Source organism: Trichechus manatus, unplaced genomic scaffold (genome assembly GCF_000243295.1).
Source record: "Trichechus manatus latirostris isolate Lorelei unplaced genomic scaffold, TriManLat1.0 scaffold00007, whole genome shotgun sequence".
NCBI lineage: Eukaryota > Metazoa > Chordata > Mammalia > Sirenia > Trichechidae > Trichechus > Trichechus manatus.
In genome coordinates this window covers 31,330,771-31,354,659 of record NW_004443943.1, presented here as the reverse complement: position 1 = coordinate 31,354,659, position 23,889 = coordinate 31,330,771, and the positions used below count along the sequence as shown (strand labels likewise).

Sequence of the window (23,889 nt, the reverse complement as noted above, 5' to 3'; positions counted from 1 at the left end):
CTAACAGTAAAATGCATCATCATCATCGGGACAGAAAAGAGGACTGGAGACAGGGATCTTTAGGGGACGAATGGGGCAGGCAGTACAAAGTTGGAAGACTTCCTGTGAGGCCCCAGCAAGTTGGGAAATCCCCGTAAGGTATATGAGCAGTGCCTTTCCTCAATCATACACTTCCAAGGATCCTTAAGCTGGGTTTCGGCAGATCCATGAACCCTCTCAACCCTAATAAAAAAAAAAATTCATATATGGCATTTATCCAGAGGGAAAGCCCATAATCACCATATAGAATCTGTTATCGGTAAACTACGCTTTGAGTAACCGTCTTTCGTTTGGCCCAGGGTGAACTTCTGAATGCCCGCCCCCACCCTGCCTGGTCCCACATGCAGCCACTCTCTGCCTCCTGCCTGACTCCATCCTTCCTGCAGCCCAGCCCTGGCTGGCCTTTGCCCTGCACTGCACATCTTCCCACTTGCCATTTCCCAAATCATATTTTCCAATCACATTCCTCCCATCATCCCAATGCCCAGTTCAGAGAATCTTGTCTACAAAAAAAGTCCTTGTTTAGGTAGAGATTGATATTCTAATTCCTTCCATTCAGCACAAGGGGGAATAGTCAACATTCTAATTTCAGCACAAGGGGGAATATTCAACATTCTAAATCACCTTTCTCCCCTCCCTAAAAGTTCTCCCATTACCCCCGAAGATCTCTGTTAATTCCTGGATAGCACAGATCACACCCCTTTGGGGTCCTACAATTTCCTTCACATGGCCCCAGCAGCAATGAATCCTTGTAGACAAAGTCAATAATGGAGTAAAAACTCTATACAAACACTATAAAAACTCTACACAAACACGAAGGGCTATAATAACCATTAATAATTACAATTACTTGAGCACCACATTCGAGTTACTGTCCTAAGCATTTTTACATTCATTATTTCATTTAATCCTTACAACAAACCATTCATTCATTAATGTATTCATTGAGCAAATATTTATTAAGCACCTCTTGTGTGCCAGATATGGTTCTAGGTGCTGAGGATGCAGCACTGAATTCAAAAGGAAAATGTTCCCTCTCATTATAAGCTTAGATGTTAGAGGGTATAACCATACCCCTTGCCGCCAAGGCGATTCCATCCCATAGAGACCCTACAGGACAGAGTAGAACTGCCCCATAGGGTTTCCAAGGCTGGAATCTTTACGGAAGCAGGCTGCCACATCTTTCTCCCATGGAGCGGCTGATGGGTTCGAATCGGCAAAAATCAGTTAGCAGTCAGGTGTTTTAACCACTGTACCACCAGGGCTCCTAGTGGGTATGGGCAGGCAATAAATAAATCAATAAGTAAATATTTAGCATGCCAGATGGGGAGACGTGCTAAGGAGAAAAATGTAGCTGAGGGACAGAATGTGAAGTCCTGGGGAAAGGCCTCACTGACCAGGTGACATGGGAGCAAAGACAGGAAGGAGGTAAGGGAGCCACCGTGGCAGCTGGGAGAAGAGAGGTCTAGGCAGAAGGAAGGCCCCAGTGCAAAGGTTCTGGGAAAGGGTGTAGTTGGTGTGTTTGAGGCTGGAGCAAATGTGGCTGGAGCAAAGGTAGTTTCTGTACTATCCAGGGAAACGGAGACGTAGAGAAGTAAAGCGCCCAAAGGTATAGAGGTTGCTGGGTAGGCAAACCGGGATTTGAATCGTTGCAGTCAGACACCAGAGTTCTCTTAGAGTTAACTAGGCTGTATATTGTCTCTTGGTACGTGCTGGTGAATATACTGGCTCTTGTGATCGTAGGTGTAGGTAGAACGAAGAATTAACTTTACCCAAAGAATCTGTCTGGCCTTTGTCCCAGGTATCTGGGAGGTAAGCATTCAACACTTAGAATTTCCCCAGTGATTAGAGTGTATTTGCTATTCCTGGTGGGCCCCTGTCACACCTGAGATTTAATGCTAATAAGATGACTCAGAAAGGATAACAGCTGGACCTCCTGGGAGGGGAAAGGGGCTAGAGACTGAGTTCAATCACATGGCCAATGATTCAATCACTCATGCCTAAGTAATGAAATCCCAATGAAAACTCTGAGCACAGCAGCTCAGGAGCACTTCCGTGACTGACAAGATTCTGTGTACACAGAGGTACTGGGAGGTCAACACGTCCCTGGGGACACAGAAGCGTTGCATTTGTGACCCTCCCAGATCTCACCCTACTCATCTCTCCTTTCGGTTGGTTCTCATTTGTATCCTTTTGCTACAATGAAACTGTCATGGTGAATATAGCACTTTCAGAGTTCCGTGAGTCATTCCACCAAGTTACCAAATCTGAGGGGGTAATGGGAACCCCACTTTGGAGCCAGCTGGTCAAAACTGAGGGTATCCTGGGGACCCTCAAGCTTGTGGCTAGTGTCCTGAGGGGGGAAGTGAGAACCCCCAAATTTGAAACCAGCTGGTCAGAATTGAGGGTGTCCTGGGGACCCCCAAGCTTCTGAATGGTGTCCTGAGGGGAAGTGTAAACCTCTGAACTGAGAACTAGCTTGGCCCTGGGAACCCCTAAACTTGTGGCTGGTGTCTGAAGAAAGGGCAGGCTTGTGGGGGACTGTGCCCTTAACCTGTGAAGTTTGGCCTAATCCAGGTTGTTGGTATCAGAAGTCACTTGCAGTGGGACACAGAGTTTGTAACTTGTGGACCTCTAAGCAACTGGCCAGGGTTCCCTGGGTTTGCCTGGCCCACCCTTAGAACCAGCCAAACCTTTTCTGAAACAAGGGGTACCAGGGCTAGCTGTTTCCTAAGAGAAGACAAGCTGTTTCCCAAAACGATTTTCTGGCCTGTTTCACTGGTTGCACCAAGCAGACAGAACAGGAGTTGGACTTAAAAGTATCACCACAGTATCACTGTGCTTGTACTCAAGGGGAAGGGTTTCTGAAGCTCTAATTCCCTGGGAAGTACCACGCGAGTGGAAATCTCAGGCTTTCATCTATTAGCGGCACCCTGGTTACTTATACCTTTGCCAATTTTCAAGGCAGCAAAATTAGGTTTTAGACATCCTGTGCAAAGGGAGGCAAGCCTCAGTCGATATGGGCAATTAACCCCTAAATATTTAATAGATGCTATGACTGCTCCCCTTCCCTGGGAGAGAGGCTCTGGCTAGTCTTTAGCAAACAAATAGGTCAGATGAAAAAGCAAGGCAGTCAGACACCCCAGACTGCTCTGCTCCAAGACCCCAGGAAACCCTTAAGACCAGGCTCTGGGATGACAATGTGGCCAGCTGAATGGTCTTTTGTGACAGTTCCCTCCCCAGTGTTTACACATAACAAAGCCAAAAGGATAGAAATGCACAGCCCGCTCAAGCCCCCTCGAGCCCCGTGGACATAATAAACACAGGGCATGAAACACCGAGTCGCAGTGGTGGATGAGGCCTGCTGTTACACTGTGTGAACGAACGCGCGTGTGTGTGTGTGACGTGGTGTATGTAAGGGGGTGTGTACAGGTGCTCCTTGTCCAGCTCCTAGTTTCATGGCTTTGTTAAAGCCCTCTCTGACTTAACCTGCCCAGGTCCTTCTTCCTTGTTCCGTGTGACCCAACAGGGCCGGCTTATCTAGGAGGCACAGATGTCCAATGCCTACGGCCCCTAAAACTCTTAGGGGCCCAAAAAAATATTTTAAGCCTTTTAAAATCCAAAGGAAAAAACGAAACTTTTAGACGCAAGAAAATTTTTAATATATGATATTCATATATTTGACTTTATAACAATGCAGCCATAAAACATACTTTTTAATACTGTTTTAGGGAGGAAGGGGTCCGCGAAGGCAAAAGTGCCTAGGGCCCAAGAACATCACCATGCCGCCCTGACTCCCACATGCATCTGTTCCCATAATCACTGCCTTCTCAAGCACCTCAGCATCTTGTAGATGCAACAGCCTTAAGGATGCATCTTAAGGACTGTCTCCTACAGTATCAGTGTTCTCTGGTTGTTTCGGCTTGGTCATCTGCTCTCTTAACCAGACACTGTGTTGGACAAGTGGAAAGAGACACCGCAGGAATGCAGAAGCAACAACAGTGCCAAGAAGGATGTTCTATAGGTCCCACAAAAGCGATAAGCAGGGCACTAAGGGAATTCAGGAGCCCTGGTGGTGCAGTGGTTGACAGCTATGGTTGCTAACCAAAAGGTCAGCAGTTCAAATCCACCAGCTGCTCCTTGGAAACCCTGTAGGGAAGTTCTACTCCGTCCTATAGGGTCACTATGAGTCAGAACTGACTCAACGGCAACAGGTTTGGTTTTGTTTTTTTTTGGTTAAGGGAATTCACAGGTAGGTGCCATGGGTTCTACCTGGGGCAACACAGAGGGCTTCCAGGAGGAGGATGATCCTCTGCTCCTTCCAAAAGGTGCTTCCTGACTGTTTGGCTTGCATTTCTCATGTGAGCTGAGCCAGAGTAGCTCCTTAAGAATCTCTAATCCACTTACCTCCACAGTGAACTCTCAGTCACGCTCCCCAGGTTGAAGTCATACAGCTTTGTCAGGATAAGTATGATCTGTGAGGGGGATGGGGATGAGGGTGAGAGAAGAACAGAAGGGAAAAAAAGGAAGTTGACTTTAGTATGTGTAATAATATACACTGCATCTCAAATCACCCAGAGGAGGGCTTAACATTTATCCCATGAGTTGAGGGGTATTAGAGGATCAAGCAAGGAGGAATACAAAATCATTTATTTAATGCATCCCTGTAACTGGTAGCATTTGTTTTAATCCTGACAATGCTTAGTGTTTGAAATAAAACATGCCAACAGGAATTAATTGGGCATCAACAGTTGTTTCTCCACATCTGTCCTCCCTCAAGGTCAGGCCCAGGCCAGCCCGTGTTGTTCACCAGCAAGACCACCCAGGGAGTGACGGGATGGTGCAAACAGTTAATGCACTTGGCTGCCAACTAAAAGGCTGGCGATCTGAGTCTGCCCAGAGGTACCTTGGAAGAAAGGTCTGCGATCTACTTCCAAAAACTCAGCCACTGAAAATTCTATGGAGCAGTTCTCCTTTGACACACATGAGGTTGGCATGAGTCAGAATCGACTCCATAATAACTGGGGGGACGGGGCGGGGGTGATGTCCACCAAAAGATCAGAGGCTGTGCTTGCTTTTGATGTGGAGATGACTCTGATTTACAGGATTGGACCTAAAAGGGTAAGAAGAACTAGGCCTGATTCTTTCTGCCTACAACAGGGATTAAAAGAGGTGGTGTGTTTCCATCAGTAGGGTCTTAAACCCATTGCCTTCAAGTTGATCCCAACTCGTGGCAACCCAATGTGTTATAGAGTAGAACTGTGCTCCATAAGGTTTTCCTGGCTATAATCTTTATGGAAGCAGACTGCCAGGCCTTTCTTCTGCAGTGCCACTGGGTGGGTTCAAACTGCTAACTTTCAGGTTAGTAGCTGAGAGCAAACCATTTGTGCTACCCAGGGATCATAGCAGGGCCTTAGCAGTCATAAATACTTGAGTGGCAGGCTCAGTTCCCAACATCCTCTGATGGCATCTGCCCCTACCCTGTGTCATCTGCCCCAACAGTGAAATAAGCAGGTTACTGGACCCCTACGGACTCCAGAACCACCTTCCTGACTCCAGCTGAAGTTGAGAAACCCAGAAGCTGGGCATGCCAGAGAGCCATAAAACCTGTTGCCCTGGAGTCGATTCCGACTCCTAGCAACCCTACAGGACAGAGCAGAAGTGCTGCACAGGGTTTCCAAGCCTGTAATCTTTATGGAAGCAGACTGCCACATCTTTCTCCCACAGAGCTGTTGGTGGGTTTGAACCACTGAACTTTCAGTTAGCAGCCGAGCTCTTAACACACTATGCCACCAGGGTTCCTTGAGAGAGCTATGGCTACGCATAATTTGCTAAGTGACTTCCTGAAATGGTCTTGGGCTGGCCAGCCTGTTCCCATGGCCCACTGGGAACTTGGATGTCAGACATTACTCTACCTGACCCTCAAGTGCTTGGACAGTGGCTTAAACACAACTACATATCTAAGAACGTTAAGCACATGCACCTGAATCGATTTTAATCAAAACGCAGGTGCCTAATATACATCGCCTGCCTGCACGCGTGATAATCCAGTTACACATAATTGTGTTTATCTAAATTTAATGCACAACTCATTTCACTTTTCTCAGCTCCTTCCCACTCCACAATTTAACTTCCTCCAGTTTATTTTCACAGCAGCCATTAAACGCTTTCCGAGATAATGAATTTCTGCTACAAGATGGGACTTATGCATTCTAGGTATCCATTTAAGATTAAAGAAAAATAATCAGCCATTATATTGAACACTTTTATGGCACTTAACTGACGACAAAACACTCACTTCTAGATTTATTCTCATCCAGCACCCTATGGGGTCAGTTAGCTCCATTTCCATTTCTTTTATGCAAACTAAGAAAAAAATTAGAGACAAGGGATGTGACCAATTACAGGTCAAAAGGAGTCCAATGCAAAGTTGGCTTGGGGCAGTTAAGATGGCTTGGGGCAGTCAACTTCTCTGAGGGGTCCTGTGACAGGAACTGGTGGGATGGCATGAAATAGTCAAGAAAAACTTCAATGTCATGGCACCATAATTTAAGAAGAATCTACCAAACCACCTGTTCTCTTACCACAGTACAACAGCAAGGGGTGTGTAACCTATGTAAGAGTTGTTCTCCACAGTAACTCAGTGGTCCTTGTCTCTTTCACCCGTCACTAGTTTCCTCATTTGTTAAATGGGGCCTAATGAAGGCAAGCGACTTATCGATACCTTGCCGACCAAACGCCTAGCAATGTGCCAGATAATATTTGTTTGTTGAATTAACATACACACACACACACACACACACACACACACGCACGCACGTACGCACATAAAGCAGACTTGTTCTTTCCTTCCTTTTACCTTCTTTGGTCTACAAGGTCATTCTTCACTGTCTCCATATAAAAGCATGGGTGGCTATGCCCAAACCCAAAAAACCAAACCTGCTGCCGTCGAGTCGATTCCAACTCATAGCGACCCTATAGGACACAGTAGAACTGCCCCATAGGATTTCCAAGGAGCCCCTGGTGGATTCAAACTGCCGACCTTTTGGTTAGAGCTGAACTCTTAACCACTACGCCACCAGGGTTTCTGGCTATGCCCAAGCCATCCCAAATTCTGGAAGAACAAACTCAAAACTGTGCTTTTAAAGGAATGAGTCAGACTACTTTATTTCCCCCAACAATAAGCCTTCTCCAAAAAACACAAAGTCCACATGAAGAGAAGAAAAAGATGTTGGGGCAACAGTTTCACTTAATAGAGCTTTTAACAACTGGGTCTGGGAAGCCCTTCTAAGGACTCAGAGCTGCTCTCATTCTATCAGTCTCCTTCTTTCCCTCACTCCCTCCATCGTGTCCTTCCTCCTTCCTTCCTTCCCTCCTCTATTGGTGACTATAATATTCTGGCCACTGGGCTACTCACTGGGGATACAGAGATAAAGGATCCAGATCCTTCCCTCTAGAAACTCAGTCTACTAGAAACAAAAAACCAAAACACCAATCAAGAGCCGGCTCTTCCACACACACAGTACTACGTGCTGGTGTGCTACGGCGGAGGGTGCAAAGGGAAGTATGGGAATGTTGAGGCACCCAATTCAGAGAGTGGCTGAGGGAAGTCAGGGAAGGTTTCCTAGATGTGAACCCCAAACTAATACCTAAGAAGAATAAAAACTAACTAGGTAATGAGGAGTGCCCTACAAAGAAGAAGCGCCATGAGTCAATACTCAGCTATTCTGGAGAGAAACCATAAAAAAGAATATTATTAGCTCTCCTTAGCTTCTCCTTCCTCTCTGTGGTAGCTATGACAATGCATCTTTCAGATCTCCAACTGCAGGGAACATAACTGACTGAGGCCCCCAGCTACTGTGCTCTGAAATCCACTGCTGCCTTCTCGCCAAGCCCACATCTTTCCACCAACTGCTCCCGGCCAGTGACTGAATATGAAAGGATTACTAAAGCAGGCCAATTCCTGGGGGACATGGGATTCCTCTGATGGTGACTAAGACTTTAGGATTCCCTGACAACCTTGTTGAACTTTCCACAGAACTTCACTGCAGCCTGACACAACTCCACCCAAACTTCCTTCCGTCTCTCCTTTACTCAGGACCAGATCTACATCTCAATCTAACAGCTCTCCTAACCTCTTCTGGCCCCTGCCTCATTTTCTTTCATAGATGTTTCCCCTAATAAATTTCTTACACATCTAATCCCATCCTGGTACTACTTCTTGGAGGACCCAGAGTAACGTATCCTTCCATACCTCTGTGAATATTATTTCTGCCTTCATGGTAGGTAGTTTCAATAGTATCTGCAATTCATACAATTTCTTATCAGAAACCTTTATTAGCTCCCTCTGCCTAGGAATGAAATCCATACTCTTTACCTTGGTATTTGAGGTACACGTGGCCCCATGTACTCCTTCAACCATTTACCCTACAGTTCTCTGCTGTCCTCTGCTTTAAGCCATCCGATCTTCTCTGGTCCTCCAAATAAGTCAAGCCCATTCTCATATCTCTTCTTTCTTTCTTTTATGCTTTACTATTGTATTACTAAGGCGCCCTGGTGGTGCAATGGTTAAACATTCAGCTGCTAACCAAAAGATTGGTGGTTTGAACCCAATAGTGGCTCTGAGGGAGAAAAGACCTGGTGATCTGCTCCCATAAAGATTTTCAGCATAGGAAACCCTATGCGGCTCTACTCTATCCTATAGGGTTGCTCTGAGTCAGAACTGACTCAACGGCACACAACAATGCTGTATCACTGCTTGTGCCCAATCCTTTTGCTACCGCCTGTACTTTCCTGCCTGTTGTTCGAGACACAGGCCCAAAACCTATGTTATGGATTGACTGTCCCAAAAAATGTGTGTCTACTTGGCTAGGCCATGATTCCCAGTATTGTGTGGTGGTCCTCCATTTTGTGATCTGATGTAATTTTTCTATGTGTTGTAAATCCTAACCTCTAGGATGTTAATGAGGCAGAATTAGAGGCAGTTACGTTAACGAGGCAGGACACAATCTACAGGATTAGGTTGTATCTTGACTCAATCTCTTTTGAGATATAAAAGAGAAAAGCGAGCAGAAAGGAGAGCGACATCATACCACCAAGGGAGAAGAGCATATCCTTTGGACTTGGGGTCCCTGCACTGATAAACTCCTAGACCCAGGGGAAGATTGTTGACAAGGACCTTCCCCAAGAGCTGACGGAGAGAGAAAGCCTTCCCTTGGGGCTGGTGCCGTGAATTCAGACATCTAACCTTATAAACTATGAGAGAATAAATTTTTGTTAAAGTCATCCACTTGCGGTATTTCTGTTACAGCAGCACTAGATAACTAAGACAGTCTACCTTCAAGTAGCCTCCTGTGACTACTCCAGCTACCAAAGTTCCCTCCCCTCTGAAGTCCTATTTTGCTTTACACTGAGCCGCATAACTTGCCACTTAGTTATATCCCATCTTGACAGTTTCTGGATCATTACACGAGTTGCCTTCTTGAGGTGGGATTATCTTACGCACTTCTGTCTCCCTAAGAGACAGGCTCAGCATGTCAAACGAAGGTTTGTAAAAAACAGTAATTTTCAAGTCAGTGAAAGATATTAGTGTTTTGTTGGAAAACCGGAGACTCTGCAAGGTGATAGTATTAATCTAGTCTATTACCTTCATTTTACAGGTGAGGAAACTGAAGCCCAGAGAGGAGAAATGACCCAGGTTCAAGTCCAAGCTCTGTGTCACTTTGACCAAGTACCCCAGGACAGTGTTCTTCCCACCTAATGAGTAAAGCTGGGACCTAACAGTCATGGAGAGCCCACTGAATGCAGATTCCCGGGCCCCAACCCCAGCAAGTGTGACTCAGTAGGTCTCAGGCTGGGCCTGGAAGTCTTCCTGTGGTGATGAGAAGGCCTCACTTTGAGAAAGACTTTCTCAGACCGTGATTCCTCTCAGCCTCCGTGCTGTAATGATGTCACCCTTTCCACAATGGGTGATCCTGAGCTAGGAACACGTCCATTCCTTTAAACTGGGTTTAACCTTACAAGCAAAGCGAAAGTAGGAGATGTATGAAGAGGACGCCTCAGCAAAGTCACACCAGCATTCCCTAGAGGAAAGGTCAAAAAGTAGAGAATTAAAAGACTGGAAGCCTCCCTTCCCCTGGAGCCAAACACAGAGGACATTAATAGAGATATGAAGAGATGATAATGTAACCTTCAGGCTTAAGATATTCTGTGCTAAGCAAACAAAACCAAGAAAGCAAGCTTGCCCACCCCTGGCCTCTCTCACCAGACAGAGACTTCCAAAGGCCACTAGGGAACTTCCAGGGAAGAAAATAAAGCAGAGGCAGGAAACCCAGCTAACATGCCTCAGGCTGCCGGCAAGTACTCAGATCAAGAGGAGACAGAGATACTCCTCAGGAAACACGGGTGGGTGGATGTAGCAGGCAGGATGGGTGGCAGGGCTAGTCCTGGATCCATAGCAAGGCCTGAGTTGACTTTCTCCTCCAGCTTCACACCAGCAGATGCCTCCAAAGGAGAGTGGAGTCAAGTTCAAGGCAGAAAATGTAGGGAGCAAACACGAATGGAACCCCTACTATGTCAAGATACTACACTGGGTGCTTCACAATCCTGACAACAAACCTTTGAGTCAGAGCAGGTATTACATAATATGCCCATTTTAGAGAGAAACCAAGGCTCAAGGGTTAAACAAATTGCATCCGAGGCACGCAACTAGCAAGAGTCTTTGAGGCAGCATTCCCACCCAGGCCTGTCTGACTCAGCCATGCTTATTCTGCTCTACGGCAATGCTTCACACATCAGCAAATGCTTATGTGGGTCTGCTGGGCCAAGGCAAAGAGAGGAACACAAAGAGGAAAAAACACATTCTTGCCCTCAAGGAGTTTATCATTCATTCATGAATTCCACAAATGTTCGCTGAGCATCTAGTGCGTGAATTTCAAAGGCACCTGCGAAAATCTGGGAATTAGGGAGAGACCAAGAGCTCAAGGACTAGGGGTAAATATAACTTTTGTTTTCTTTGTTCTTGGAAAAAGAAACGGGAAACAGAAATGTAGAATGAGAAAAAAACTAGATAAATTGTTGGGAGACCCAGGTGTGTCAAATAAGTTTAGTCAAATAAGTATCTTTTTTACCTAACCAGTTACATTCCTGGGAGGTGAGGGGAGGTTAGACAGCAGAAAAATGAAAATAACAAATTGTAATAATTCCTGAGTAAACAGCACTTCTCTTCCTATAAGCTACACAAACAGTCGGAAGCCGCAGGATATATATACGTGTATGTGTGTATAAATAAATATAGCTGAAAATATGTATGTATGAAAAATATAAACTTCATTTAAAATTAGCATCTGACATCTTCTATCAAATAACACTTTGTTCATACAACTCTTAGAGCTTTTTATCACCTTGAGTTAACGTTACTTCTTTTGAGTGTTTGTCTTTCAGGGAGATTGAGACCTCTCTGAAGTCAGAAATCAGTTCTTATTTAATGCTGGGTCCTCCATGCCTAGTACAATGCCTGACACACGGCAGGTACCAGACAAGGTCCACTGAGTGAACTGCAAATGTCTGACAGCAGAAGAAGGTGAAAGGAGGGATGAGATGACAATCTATGAGCAATATATGGATAATGTGCTATAAGAGTTGAGAAGAGGAAGGAATTAATTCAGGAAAATACAATTAGAAAAGTCTTCATAATGGAAGGGGGTTACATAAGCTGCATCTGAACAGACTGTAAGAATTTTTTTTTTTTTTTTGCTTTTGTTTTTGACAGTCCCTGGGTGGCATAAACAGTTTGAAATCTATTACTAACCTAAAGGTTGGCGGTCTGAACCCACCCAGTAGCACTGCAGAAGAACTGGCTGGTAATCTACTTCCGTAAAGATTACAGTCCAGAAAACCCTATGGAGCACAGTTCTACTTCGTAACACCTGAGGTCGCCATGAGTCAGAATTGACTCTACAACACTTTTTTTTTAATTTTAATTTTTATGTAGAAAAGATCAGGGGCCGGGGTGTCATTCCAGTTACAAGAAAGAGCACAGAGCCAGACCAGCATGGGCCCTGTAGGAGTAAGAGCAATGAGTGATGGGCACAATACAATGTGTACCCGAGCCACTCTGAGACACAATGCCAGCTGTGCCTAGGGTGAGAAAGAAGGCACAAAGGACGATGCAAGAGCACAGGAAGGAAAAAGGAATCCCAACTTGGTATGATCAACTATCCACCACCCAGCTGTCAGTTTGCTATATATGGTGCCTTGCCCATTGTTACAATGCTGTAAGCTATGCCACCAGTATTTCAAATACCAGCAGGGTTACCCATGGTGGACAGGTTTCAATAATGCTTCTTGCCAGAGAAAGGCAGACTACGAAGAAAGTCTGGCCATCTACTTCTAAAAATTAGCCCATGAAAAATCTATGGATCACAACAATATAGTGCTGAAAGATGAGCCTCCCAGTTTAGAAGGCACTCAAAATACAAAGTGGCCACAACAACAGACTCGAGCATACCAATGATTGTGAAGATAGCATAGGACCGGGCAACATTATGCTCTGTTGTACATGGGGTCATCATGAGTCAGAGCCAACTCAATGGCAACTAAAAACAGCATGGTCAACTATGGGTTGAAAAAAAGCTTCATAAGGGCAAAGAGGATGGTGACAATGAGGCACTCGGGCACGGCTGGCCTCTTACAAGATCAGCTGGCCTTGGATGTTGCCTTTGCTAACCACCTACCTCCATACTCTGAGCACCTCTCAATCTTCTTGTCCCCACACAAGTATCTTCTGCTGCCCTTGGATGCTCAGGCCAGTTTCTGCTAACTGGCTAATCTTTAGATACTCCATAATGTGGTGACTAATGCCTTCATCTCTAGCTTCCCTTCTTCTCTTTCATTCTTCTACCCCTGCCTATGCCAGACACAGTATATGGCTCATGACAAAGTGATCAGAAGAAGAACGGTGCTGCTCCTTGTGAAATTTATAGTCTTACTTAACCTGTCGCCTTCCAGATTATCTGTATTTGAACTAAGGAGTCAAGTCCTGATATTTTGGGGTAAAGGGGTCTTCTCCACTCTTCACATCCCATTCCTTCTGTAAGAGGAAATACCCCACTATTGAAACCTGTCCACCATGGGTGACCCTGCTGGTATCTGAAATACCGGTGGCATAGCTTCCAGTATCATAGCCATGGGCAAGGCAACACAGGAAATACCCACTCAGTGTCCACACTGAGAACTGCCAACAAAGATGTTTTAGTCCCCATTGCACTTGGGAATCATTCTAAATTTCCCCGTGTCTAAATTCCCGTATCCCACTGTGTCCAGCCCTCTGCTCCCTGGATGGGACGTGTGTGGCAGTGTGGAAAAGAACCAAAAGACTTGCGCTCAAGACCCAGCCTTACCACATGGTCGCTGAGCAACTTATTTACGTTTCTAGAATCTGCTCTGATTCCCTGAAGTAGGGATAATCATACACGTCCCCTGCCAACCTCACAGAGTGGCTGACGCATATCAAATAAGGGAAGCCGGCCTGCTTTATAAGCTACACTATGCAAATATGAGTTATCGGTATGATCATTATTCTTCAGAAGACAAGTGTTCCAAGCTACCCCTATTTGGGAAAGAGGGAGAATATTCAATTCTAGAGTTGCTTGGCTCCTTTCTAAAAATGTCCATCCATTCTAGACCCCACCTGCAATACAAACCAGAAAACCAAACCAGCTGCTGTTGAGTCAATTCTGACTCATGGCTACCGCGTGTGTTTCAGAGAACAACTGTGCTCCATAGGGTTTTCATGGCTGTGACCTTTTGGAAGCAGATCACCAGGGCTTTCTTTCGAGGTGCCTCAGGGGTGGGTTCGAACTGCCAACCTTTTTGTTAGTAGCTGAGCCTTAACCATTTGTGCCACCAAGGGACTGCAACTACAATGAAAGAGGCTACAAATCAGGCCTCATGTATTCACCCGGCACCTGGACTCAGCTTGGGAAGGAAGGCAGGAAGCCCTGGGGGATTCCTGTCCTCTGAAAGGATAATGCATAATCTGCAAATCCATAAATCACCAGGAACACTCTCCCCCGTGAGCACATTCAGTGAAGTGAGGACCTTTAATGCCTATAAAATTTTACTCTGAAGGAAAATTACTTTAGTTCATTAAACCTTCCTGAAATCTTGGTGCCTTTAAATCCACGGGTTCTCTGCACATCCCCCTCTGACTCTCCCTCACCTCCTACCACTTTGTCCTTGCCTCTATCTGATAGTTCTTTGTTTCCAGCCAATTGGGTTAGGGACACAGTGGCTTTCTTTACCAGGAGTATCAACAATGGTAACAGAAACAACAAAGATGCTAAAAGATATACCACGGGGACTGCTTACAAGAGTGTATTTTTAAGCTACCAATAGTCTTGCGAATTTCTATGTCCTCCCCAACAAGGACCAGAACGTGAACATATCTGGTCCACAGCCCAAATGATCCACAGCACGAGAAGGACTGGGCACCAATGAGGTGTCCAGAACTGTGTGAGGCATGTGCCCAATTCAGAATAATACAAACAGCGCTCCCTGCCCACTGTGAGTTGGCAATCTAGTTGGGAGGACAAGGAAACTGTATAGACGACATACCAACTTCTTCACCATATGATGCATGAAACCTGGCAAAACTGTTACTCCTCTCCCTTTCCCTGGTTTATTGAAGGCTGTATCATCAACTCTGTAGCTCAAGATAGAACCTCAGCATGACCCTTTATTCCTTCCTCATCCCACACATAGCAAGACAAACACCAAGTCTTCTAAAACCTTTTGCAAATCACCTCTCCTTTCCATGATCACTGTATCACACAATTTCAGGCCTTCATAACTTTTTCATTCATTCACCAAACATGTATGTATAGAGTGCCTTCCATTGGCAGGTTCTATTTGCAATAAAGAAAACAACCCAGCTTACATTCTGAGCAAATAAGTAAATAAGTGACGTAGTAATCAGACCGTGGGGAGTGCTATGGGGTAGGAAGGAAGCAAGAAGGGGGAGAGGAAGTGCTACCATGGGAGGTTACGGCAGTAAATGGGGAGTTGAGGGAAGGCCTCCATGAGAAACTGACACTTGAACAAATCCCTGAATGAGGTGAAGGATTAAATGATATGGTGATCTGGGTCATAAACATTACAGAGAGAGGGAACAGCAAGTGCAAAGATCCTGAGGCAGGAGTGGGCCTGACACATTCAAGAACAGTGAGGAGGTCAATGAGGTTGGAGCTGAGTAAAGGGGAGAGTAGAGGAGGCCAGGAAGATACTGGGAGGCTTAGATCTTGCTGGACCCTGTGAGTCACTGTAAGTACTTTTATCTCTTAATCTGAGTGAGATGGAGGATTTAAATAGAGGACTGAAGTTTTAATAGGATCCCTCTGGTGGTTGTGTTGAGAAAGGCAGTAAGGGAACAAGAGTGAAAACAAGGAGACCAGTTAGGAGCCAACTGTAATCATCCAGGTGGAACATGGTGTGGGTCAAACTGGAGCAACAGCAGTGGGGGTGGGATCTAAATATATATGGAAAATAGAGCCAATGAGATTTGTTGAAAAATTGGATATGGGCTGTGAATTAAAGAGAATAGTAAGGGATGACCCTCAGAGTTTGAGCCTAAGCAACTAGAAGCATAGTGTTCCCATTTTATGAGATGAAGACTACAGGAGAAGGAAGTTTAGTCAGAAGATTAGAAGATTAGTTTTGGACATTAACTTTGAGATACCTAAAAGTTGTTCACCCAGAGAAGTCAAGTAGTTAGCTGGATATACAAGTATGGAGTTCAGGGGAGAAGTCTAGACTAGAAATATGAATTTGGGAGATGCCAGTGATATTTAGACGGTATTTAAAGACATGAGACTAGATTAGATCACCAAGAGACAGAGTGTGGATAGAGAAGAGATATGAGGATGGAAAGCTGGGGCACTTCAGTATTTAAGATAGGGCAATGAGGCAGGGAAACCAGTTTATGTGTTTGGACCTCTAAAAGTTAGCCCAAAGGATATTTGTGTCCTGTGTGAATGGTTACCAATTGATTTTCACTACAGAGGAGAAGTTGTAGCAGACAAGGTGGACGAGGTGGCCTCTTCTGTTAAAGCCAGTAAACCTCTTTCCCCAGTGCATTACATAGTTTCCTAGGGCTTCCATAACAAAGTACCACAAACTGGGTGACTTCTCTGAACAGAAATTTATTGTCTCACAGTTGTGAGGCTTAGGAGTCCAAAATCAGGGTGTCAGCCATGTTACTTCCTTCTGAGGTCTCCGAGAAAAAAAAATCCATTCCATTCTATTCCTCTCTCCTAGCTTCTGGTGAAGGCCAGCAACCCTTCCAAATCTCTGCCTCCATCCTCCCTTTGTGTCTCTCTCTTCACTTCTTTTATAAGGACACCAATCACATTGGATTAGGGCCCACCCTACTCTGGTATGACCTTGTTTAACTTAACTGATAACATCTTCAAAGACCCTATTTCTCAACAAGGTCACATTCACAGGTACTGGGTGTTAGGACTTCAACTTTTTTTTTTCTTGGGGGGGGTGCATAATTCAATCCATAATATCTAGCTACTTCTGTGTTTGCTCAATGAACTCCTGTATAAAGTGGCCATTATAGCAGAGATGGAAGCTATGCCTAGACTCAACAACACGGACTTCCCCTCACCAAGGCTGCCATGGATATTATCACTGCTAAGTTCTCAACCTGCCAAAAGTAAAAACCAATGGTGACCCTCAATATGGCACTCGGTGGCAAGTTGATTACATTGCACCCCCTCTATCACATAGAGGAAGCTATTTCTCCTCATTGGAATTGCTTTTCTTGCCTGAAATGATCATACTAGAATCAAAATCTTTCCATTTCAGAATGCCTTATTCACCATCATGGTATCCCACATAACATAACTTCTAACAAAAGAACTCATTTCACAGCAAATGAAGTGCAGTAATGGGCATGTCCACAGAATTCATTGGCCTTACCACAAACCTCATCACCCTGAAGCACCTGACCTGACACAATGGTTGAATGGACTTCTAAAGACTCAATGACGGCACTAGATGGGAACCAATACCCTGTGAGGTTGTGGTGCTGTTCTCCAGGGTATGGGTTCAACCAATATATGGTCAAAATACAAAGACCTGGGAACCAGGGGGTAAGAGTGGGAGTGGTCCCTGTCATTATTACACCCAACACGCCATCACAGAATATTTTCTTCATATCCCCACAACTCAGGTCTTTGTTGATAGAGAAGTCTTGGTACTGAAGGGCGGAATGCTTCCACCAGGAGATAAAACATCAGTTTACACTGAACGGAAAGCTGAAACTGACATCTAGCTATTTTAAGCTTCTTGTGCTACTGTTGAACCAACATGTAAAGAAATCCATTTCCATTTAGTCTATTCCAACTCACAGCAACCTTATGGACGCAGTAGAGGAGGTAAAGAAGGGGTTACTATACCTGCTGAAGTAATTGGTCCCTATTATCAGAGAAATTAGAGATGTTGTTATATAATAAGGACAGGGCGGATGATGCTTGGAACCTAGAAGATTCTATGGGATACTTCCTACTATTTTCAGGTCTAAAAGTAAAATTAATGGAAGACTACAGTAATAAAGGAAAACTATTAAGGAATATACCACGGACTGCTAGAAGAATGAACAAATCTGCCTTGGAAGAAGTACAACCAGAATGCTCCTTAGAAGCAAGGATGACAAGACTTTGTCTCACGTACTTTGGACAAGTTATCAGGAGGAACCAGTCCCTGAAGAAGGACATCATGCTTGGTAAAGTAGAAGGTCAGTGAAAGAGAGAAAGACCCTCAATGAGATGGACTGACACAATGGCTGCAGTGATGGGCTCAAGAATAGCAACGACTGTGAGGATGGCACAGTACCGGGCAATGAATTGTTCTGTTGTGCATAAGGTCGCTATGAGACGGAATCGACTCAATGGCATCTGACAGCAACAACATTGAAGAGTCAGAATTTTCAGGAATGAAGGTTTGTGTCACTCTATCACACTACCAGGTGAAAATCCCCAACAGCTGAGGTGTTCTCTAAAGGCAGAGAAATGGGTAGTTGAAGAAAGTTATAAATATCAACTATGGTCTCATGACTAGTAACAGAAATGAAGATTATAGCAACTATGCATATTTTTCCTTGTTTAAGTGTATGTGCACGTATAGAGATAGAAAGAAGGAAGGTAGGGAGTATGGGAAGGGTCTACAAAGTATTCCTCTTTCTCCTTTTACTTCATAGAAGGAACATTAGTGGTAGTTAACTTTATATTCTGATTTTCATGTTACAGAATATCTAGGTGGGACTGGTACAGAACTACAAGAGCAATTAATATCACTTAGGGAAGGATACAGTGACTAATGGGACTTGGTGTATCTCTTTCTAGGAAGAGAATGAAAGCATCTTTATTGTATAAAGAACTGTTACATCATATTAGGCAAAAGAATGATGTTAAATATGAGCAGAAGGGTGAAAATGGGTGCTTTTTCACTCCTCACAGTAGACAAAGAAGCGGGTTGAGCTCTTTACTCTCAGCCCATATGTCTGCCTATGTATTGTAGGTAACCAGGACACTGAGAATGACATTTTTAAGACTCTCCTGTCAGCAGCTTCCAGTTTGGTTCTGTCAATAAGTAGTATGAGCAGGCACTTGGTGGAAGAGGAAAAAGCTACTCTCTTCACACTCTGGTTTCTGACAATAACACAACGGCAGCAACAGAGCTGGTGGGAGCAGAAGCAGTGGGCAGGGGTCTCAGTGACCCAGAAGTGCAGGCTGCTGGCTTCCTACTCATATGCCTCAGCCCCCACAGCAGGAGTCTAGGTGGGAGGGACCCTTGGCCCCTAGTACTGTCCCTGTTATTCCTGGGCAGGGGTCAGGTGGTTTCTGCAGTGACCAATCTTAAAGCAATTTTGCCTTTCTCTTTCTTGCTCCTCCAACCTTTCCAGCACTGTTCTAAACAATTCCTGCATTAAATATCTTCCATTAGAAATATCTAGGCTCAGAGACCCTGACAGACACAGAATGGTCTGTGAGGTCAGAGGAAATGCAGGAGAGGGTGAGCTCTGGAAGACAAGTGAAGAAGGTATTTCAAGGAGGAGGGACTGATCAGTTGTGTCAAATGCTGCTGACAGTTCACGTACAACCAAAAATGAGATGGACCATTGGATTTAGCTACTAGATTACTTCAAAGTCCTTCAAATTAACTAGTTTACTTAATTTCTGATCCTTTTGCCTCCTCCTATTCCTACACTGCAATGACCTTCCCAAAGCAGAGGCTGAAGCCTGTTACCTGCTACTGAAAAGTCTCTAGTGATTCTCTCTGCTTTTAGGATCAAATACAAATGCCTCAGCATGGCATAAAGGTCCTTCTCAACCTGGCCTGAGATGACATTTTAAACCTCTTCTTCAGCCACTGCTATGGGTTGAATTGTGCCCCCCAAAAAGATATGTTAATGCCTCAACACTTGGTACCTGTAAATGTGACCTCATTTGGAAATAGGCTCTTTATACATATAATCAAGTTAAGATGAGGTGGGTCCTAATTCATTCAACTGACGTCATTATTTGAAGAGAAGGGACACAGACAGAGACACACAGGGAGAAGGCCATGTGACAACGGAGGCAAAGACTGGAGTAATGTATCTGCAATCCAAGAAAGGCAAGGGATTGACTGCGAACAACACCAGAAGCTAAGAGAAAGGCACGGAACAGATTCTCCCCTAGAACCTTCTGAGAGAGCAAGGCCCTGCCAAAACGTTGATTTCGAACTTCTAGCCTCCAGAACCGTGAGAGAATAAATTTTAGCTATTTGATGTCACCAAGTTTGTGGTAATTTCTTACGGCAGCCCTAGGAAACTAATACAGCACTTTTCCCAAAATGATCTCTAAATTCTCGCCACACTGGAATACTCGTTCTTCTCCCTGGTCCATGCTCCAGCACCTCTGCACAAGCTCTTGCTCTCCTCTGAATGGCCGTCTCCCATTCTCTACCTGATGATCTCCTTCTCATCCTTCAAGCTCCAGATGTCTTACTTGCTGTTCAAGACAGAATTGGTTTCCCCACAATCTACATTCCCCTAACTTGTTGCACATACTTCCAATTATGCTACTCACCATGTTATAATTTTATATTTGCCCATGTAGCTATAGCATTAGGCTAGTGCTCCTTTAGGACAGGGACCCCATTTTTCTCATTATTTTATCTCCTCTCCATTAACACAGCACCTATTAAGCAGCAGAGGTATAGAATACATTTGTACTATTGAAAGTGTTGCCATAAGAGGTCAAAGGAGAACACTATGCGTCTGGACCTGGGTGGTCAAAACATCCTCATAGAGGAAGGGAGGATTAAGTGAGAAGACAAGACAGGAAGGACAACCGAAATTCCCAGCCCTGTCCTTTCAGGAGTATTTTGTAAAGTTCTTCAAGGGTGTCTTTCCCTTAGATAAGCTAGTTTGCCAGGCCTCTCCAGAAGCAGAGTTCAAAGTGGCTTGTGAAAGCACTTCAAGAAGATCCACTTGAGGGTAAGAGAAAAAGTGCAGGGAGGGAAGACAGTGGAAGCAATCTTCTAAAATATGACTATATTACATTTTTAAAAGTTGTTATTTTCTAGGGACTTCTGGAGAGAGCAGGGGTGCACATATGTACCTAATGGGATGTAGCTTAAAGGAAATACTAGCTTTTCCAAACAAAAGCATGACTTGATCAACTAGAATAGTCTAGACAAGAACAGAACAAATACAGAAAGAGCAGAGATGGGGACACTAATATTTATTGAGTGCCAGGCACTTAGTGTGCCAGGCACTGTGCTTGGTGCTCCATGTGTATTACATAGATAATAGGCACAACTACAGTGAAAGGTGGACATCATTATCTCACTGCCAGACAAGGAAACTGTTTAGGTCATGCAGCTAGGAAGAAGTAGAAGTCAGCCCCCAAACACAGGTTTGTTTATTCCTACACGTTTCAAGGAAGGGATAAGAGACACAGGAATTAATAAGCATTCATCATCCTCATTTAAAACTGGGCCATTGTTAAGAAAGTACTTTCCAGAATTTGGTAGCTGAATAACACAAGTGACAGATCATGGAAATGGAAACACAGTGTTGAAACATGGAGCTTGTGAAAAATGTCTGTTGGATAGTGGGGGGTTGTTCTGGTTTTGTGTAACGAGCCATTAAAAATGAATTAAAAACCCATTCCCTCTCATTCCCTGAGGTTCTTTGAAAATGAAAGAGACAGCATCTTGTGGAAATAATTTAGGTACCATGCAGCCCAGAGACAGGGGTAGAGCCAAATGACCCCAGAAACCCCTCCAATGTCTGTATTCCATCACGACAGCTTGCCAGAACAAGGGTTAATCAGCTCCAATGGGGCACGGTTAAATAAGAGTCCGAGATTGTTGCTCCCTACCTGTCCGTCCCTCCATCCATCTAACCACCACCACCCTGAGGAGGAGGCCAAGGGCAGAGACAGATTTGAGTAGATAAAAGATGGAACAGTGGCTCCAAAGTAAATGTCTACCATATCAGATCACTAGGTTGCAGCTTCCAGAGATAATCATCAACATAGAGGAAAATATAAACAACATGTTTCCTTGGCAAGAGAGCACAAGCTTTAAATCAGACAGTCTTGGTGTGGAATCCAGCTAAGTCTGACCTTAGGCAAGATGCTTAACCTACTGAGCCTCAAGAAGACAACATCACTCCCTTCCTTGGGTTGTTGTGAAGATGAGATACAAGGTATCCTACTGGTAGGCACATAGTAAGCCCTCAGCATACATTAGGCCCCTCCCTTCCCTGGGTCGCTAAGCAATCCAGGTCATTTGCCATCTGAGTGAGAAAATGCCACGTCCCCGAGAAGAGGCATGTCATTTCTTTACTGATGGCTATGCGAAGCTCACAAAATAAAAAGCAACCTTGCCAGGCCTCTCACGGATACAGAGATGAAAGCCTGGAGTGTACCCTGAGTGCTACCACTTGCTTTGCTGTGGACCCGGACTGACAGCCTCAGCAGTGGGATGATCTCAAGTCCATTCCAAGTACATCCTGCCTGGTGAGTGATCCTGCCACCTCTTTTCATTTCAAGGTCTGTCTGTGCTGGTCCTGCCTGTAGCCACATGCCCTTTCCTTCCTTTCACAGCTCCTATCAGGGTAGTTCCCTCTTGGGTCTTGGGAGCTGGAAGAGCTCTAGCCAGACAAAGTAAGTTGCTGACCCCAGTGGGTTTTGGGGCATCAGCAATTCCCCAGATTAGAAGTAGCTACCTGCTGAGGTGCTTCAGATGAGACCAAGGGCAGGGACTTGGCTAGACTGTAAGATGTTTCAGGGCAGACACCATGTCTGTCTCATTTACTATGCTATCTTCATCGTTGGGAAGCCATTATTCTGCCTACCACACCAAGTTAAAGAGTTTCTACTCCGCTAAACAGCATAGAGATGCCTAATGTGCTTGAGCAGGTGAATGATTTGTTGGGTCTTGCATTTTGGAAATAAAACTGTCAAGCCTATGAAGGGTAGATCAGTGAAGATGAAAAGCAGGGAGCTAAAGACATTGCAATACTCCAAACACAAGAGGTAAGAGATCTTAGCTGAGGCAAGGGCAATGGGAAAAGAAAGAAGAGAAGGAAAATTAAAAAAAAAAAAAATTCAACTATGAAAGTAGTTGCTAAAAATTGCATATGGGGCATAACAGAAAAAACAGGAGTCAAAGATGTTGCCAAGGTTTCCAGAAAGTTGGTGTGCTTCATTGTAAACAGAAGTCTGGGCTTGAAATCCAGCTCCAGTCTGACAGATGGGCCCTCCTAAGCGTTCTTGAGGCCTAACCCTCACTTCATGTCTTAAGTTGGTTGCGTGAGTTTCCAAATTGTTTCTCTGAATTTGTGCCTCTGCTTTTTCTTGGAGACCTTCCCATGGCCCAGGTTTCTCTCAACTGACCAATCTTGTTCTTATCCACCTGTCTAAGGGACTTATGGACATTTGTTGCTGCTTGCTCAACTGCCTGGACTTCTGAGAATCTCCTTCCTCAGACTAACAACTCTTGGCCTCATTCACAGTCTGGTCACCTCTTGAGCTCCTTTCACAAATTGTTTGCCTGGATCTCATCTGTCTCAACGGCCCAGACTCCATGGTCTTCCTGAGTTGGCTTTGTTCGAGGTCTTGACCTAGAATAGCAGAGAACTGGGCCAATGCAGCCATATCTCAAGACCAAAGAAAGGAAGGACCACCCCCTACATGTGGTGGGAAGTGAAGAGGAGATATGGATTTTAGTCTGCTCAAGCTCTTGGGCAAGTACTTGGTCAAAACCCCAGAGGTCTACACCATATATCATGGTCGAAGAGCCATCCACTCAAACAAGAAAGCGCACGTAAATACCAGACACTAGAGGTAGAAAAAAGTTTAGTGTGTAATCAGGGCCATGCCAGATCCAGAGAAGAACTGCTCCTCTCCAGTCTTTTGCAGAGGCCAGAAGTCCTCTAGCAGCCAAACCAATATTCCCACCAGAAGGTTATCTGGGTCGTCTAAAATAACACAAGCCTGGACTTTGTCTCCACATAACTCCTTGGAAAGGAGAAGAATCTCCAGCAGCTGATGGTGGATGATTTAAGAGCCCTCTCTTGTGTAGGCTAGGACATAATAACAAAGAACACATTATTTATTTGTATTGATTCACCAGCACACGTTTGATCATATCTCCTTGTCCTTCCTTTTGCTAAGACTCCATGGCCACAGTCCTAAGAAATTTATCTTTTGGTAGAAATAAGTTCCTCACATATCTTAGCTACAGCAAAAGAGTCCAGGCCAGGGAAACTTGCCAAGGAAAAATGAAAAA

General features: G+C 44.7%; 1 protein-coding gene across 1 annotated transcript in view; it reads right to left on the bottom strand.

Annotated features, from left to right (window-relative positions):
- The window catches only part of SORCS3 (sortilin related VPS10 domain containing receptor 3), a 665,571-nt gene that overhangs the window by 460,232 nt on the left and 181,450 nt on the right, over window positions 1-23,889 (bottom strand). Inside the window, exon 2 of the mRNA XM_004370120.1 lies at window positions 4,447-4,514. Within this exon, the coding sequence (XP_004370177.1) occupies window positions 4,447-4,514 (68 nt within the window). The remainder of the gene's footprint in view (window positions 1-4,446; window positions 4,515-23,889) is intronic.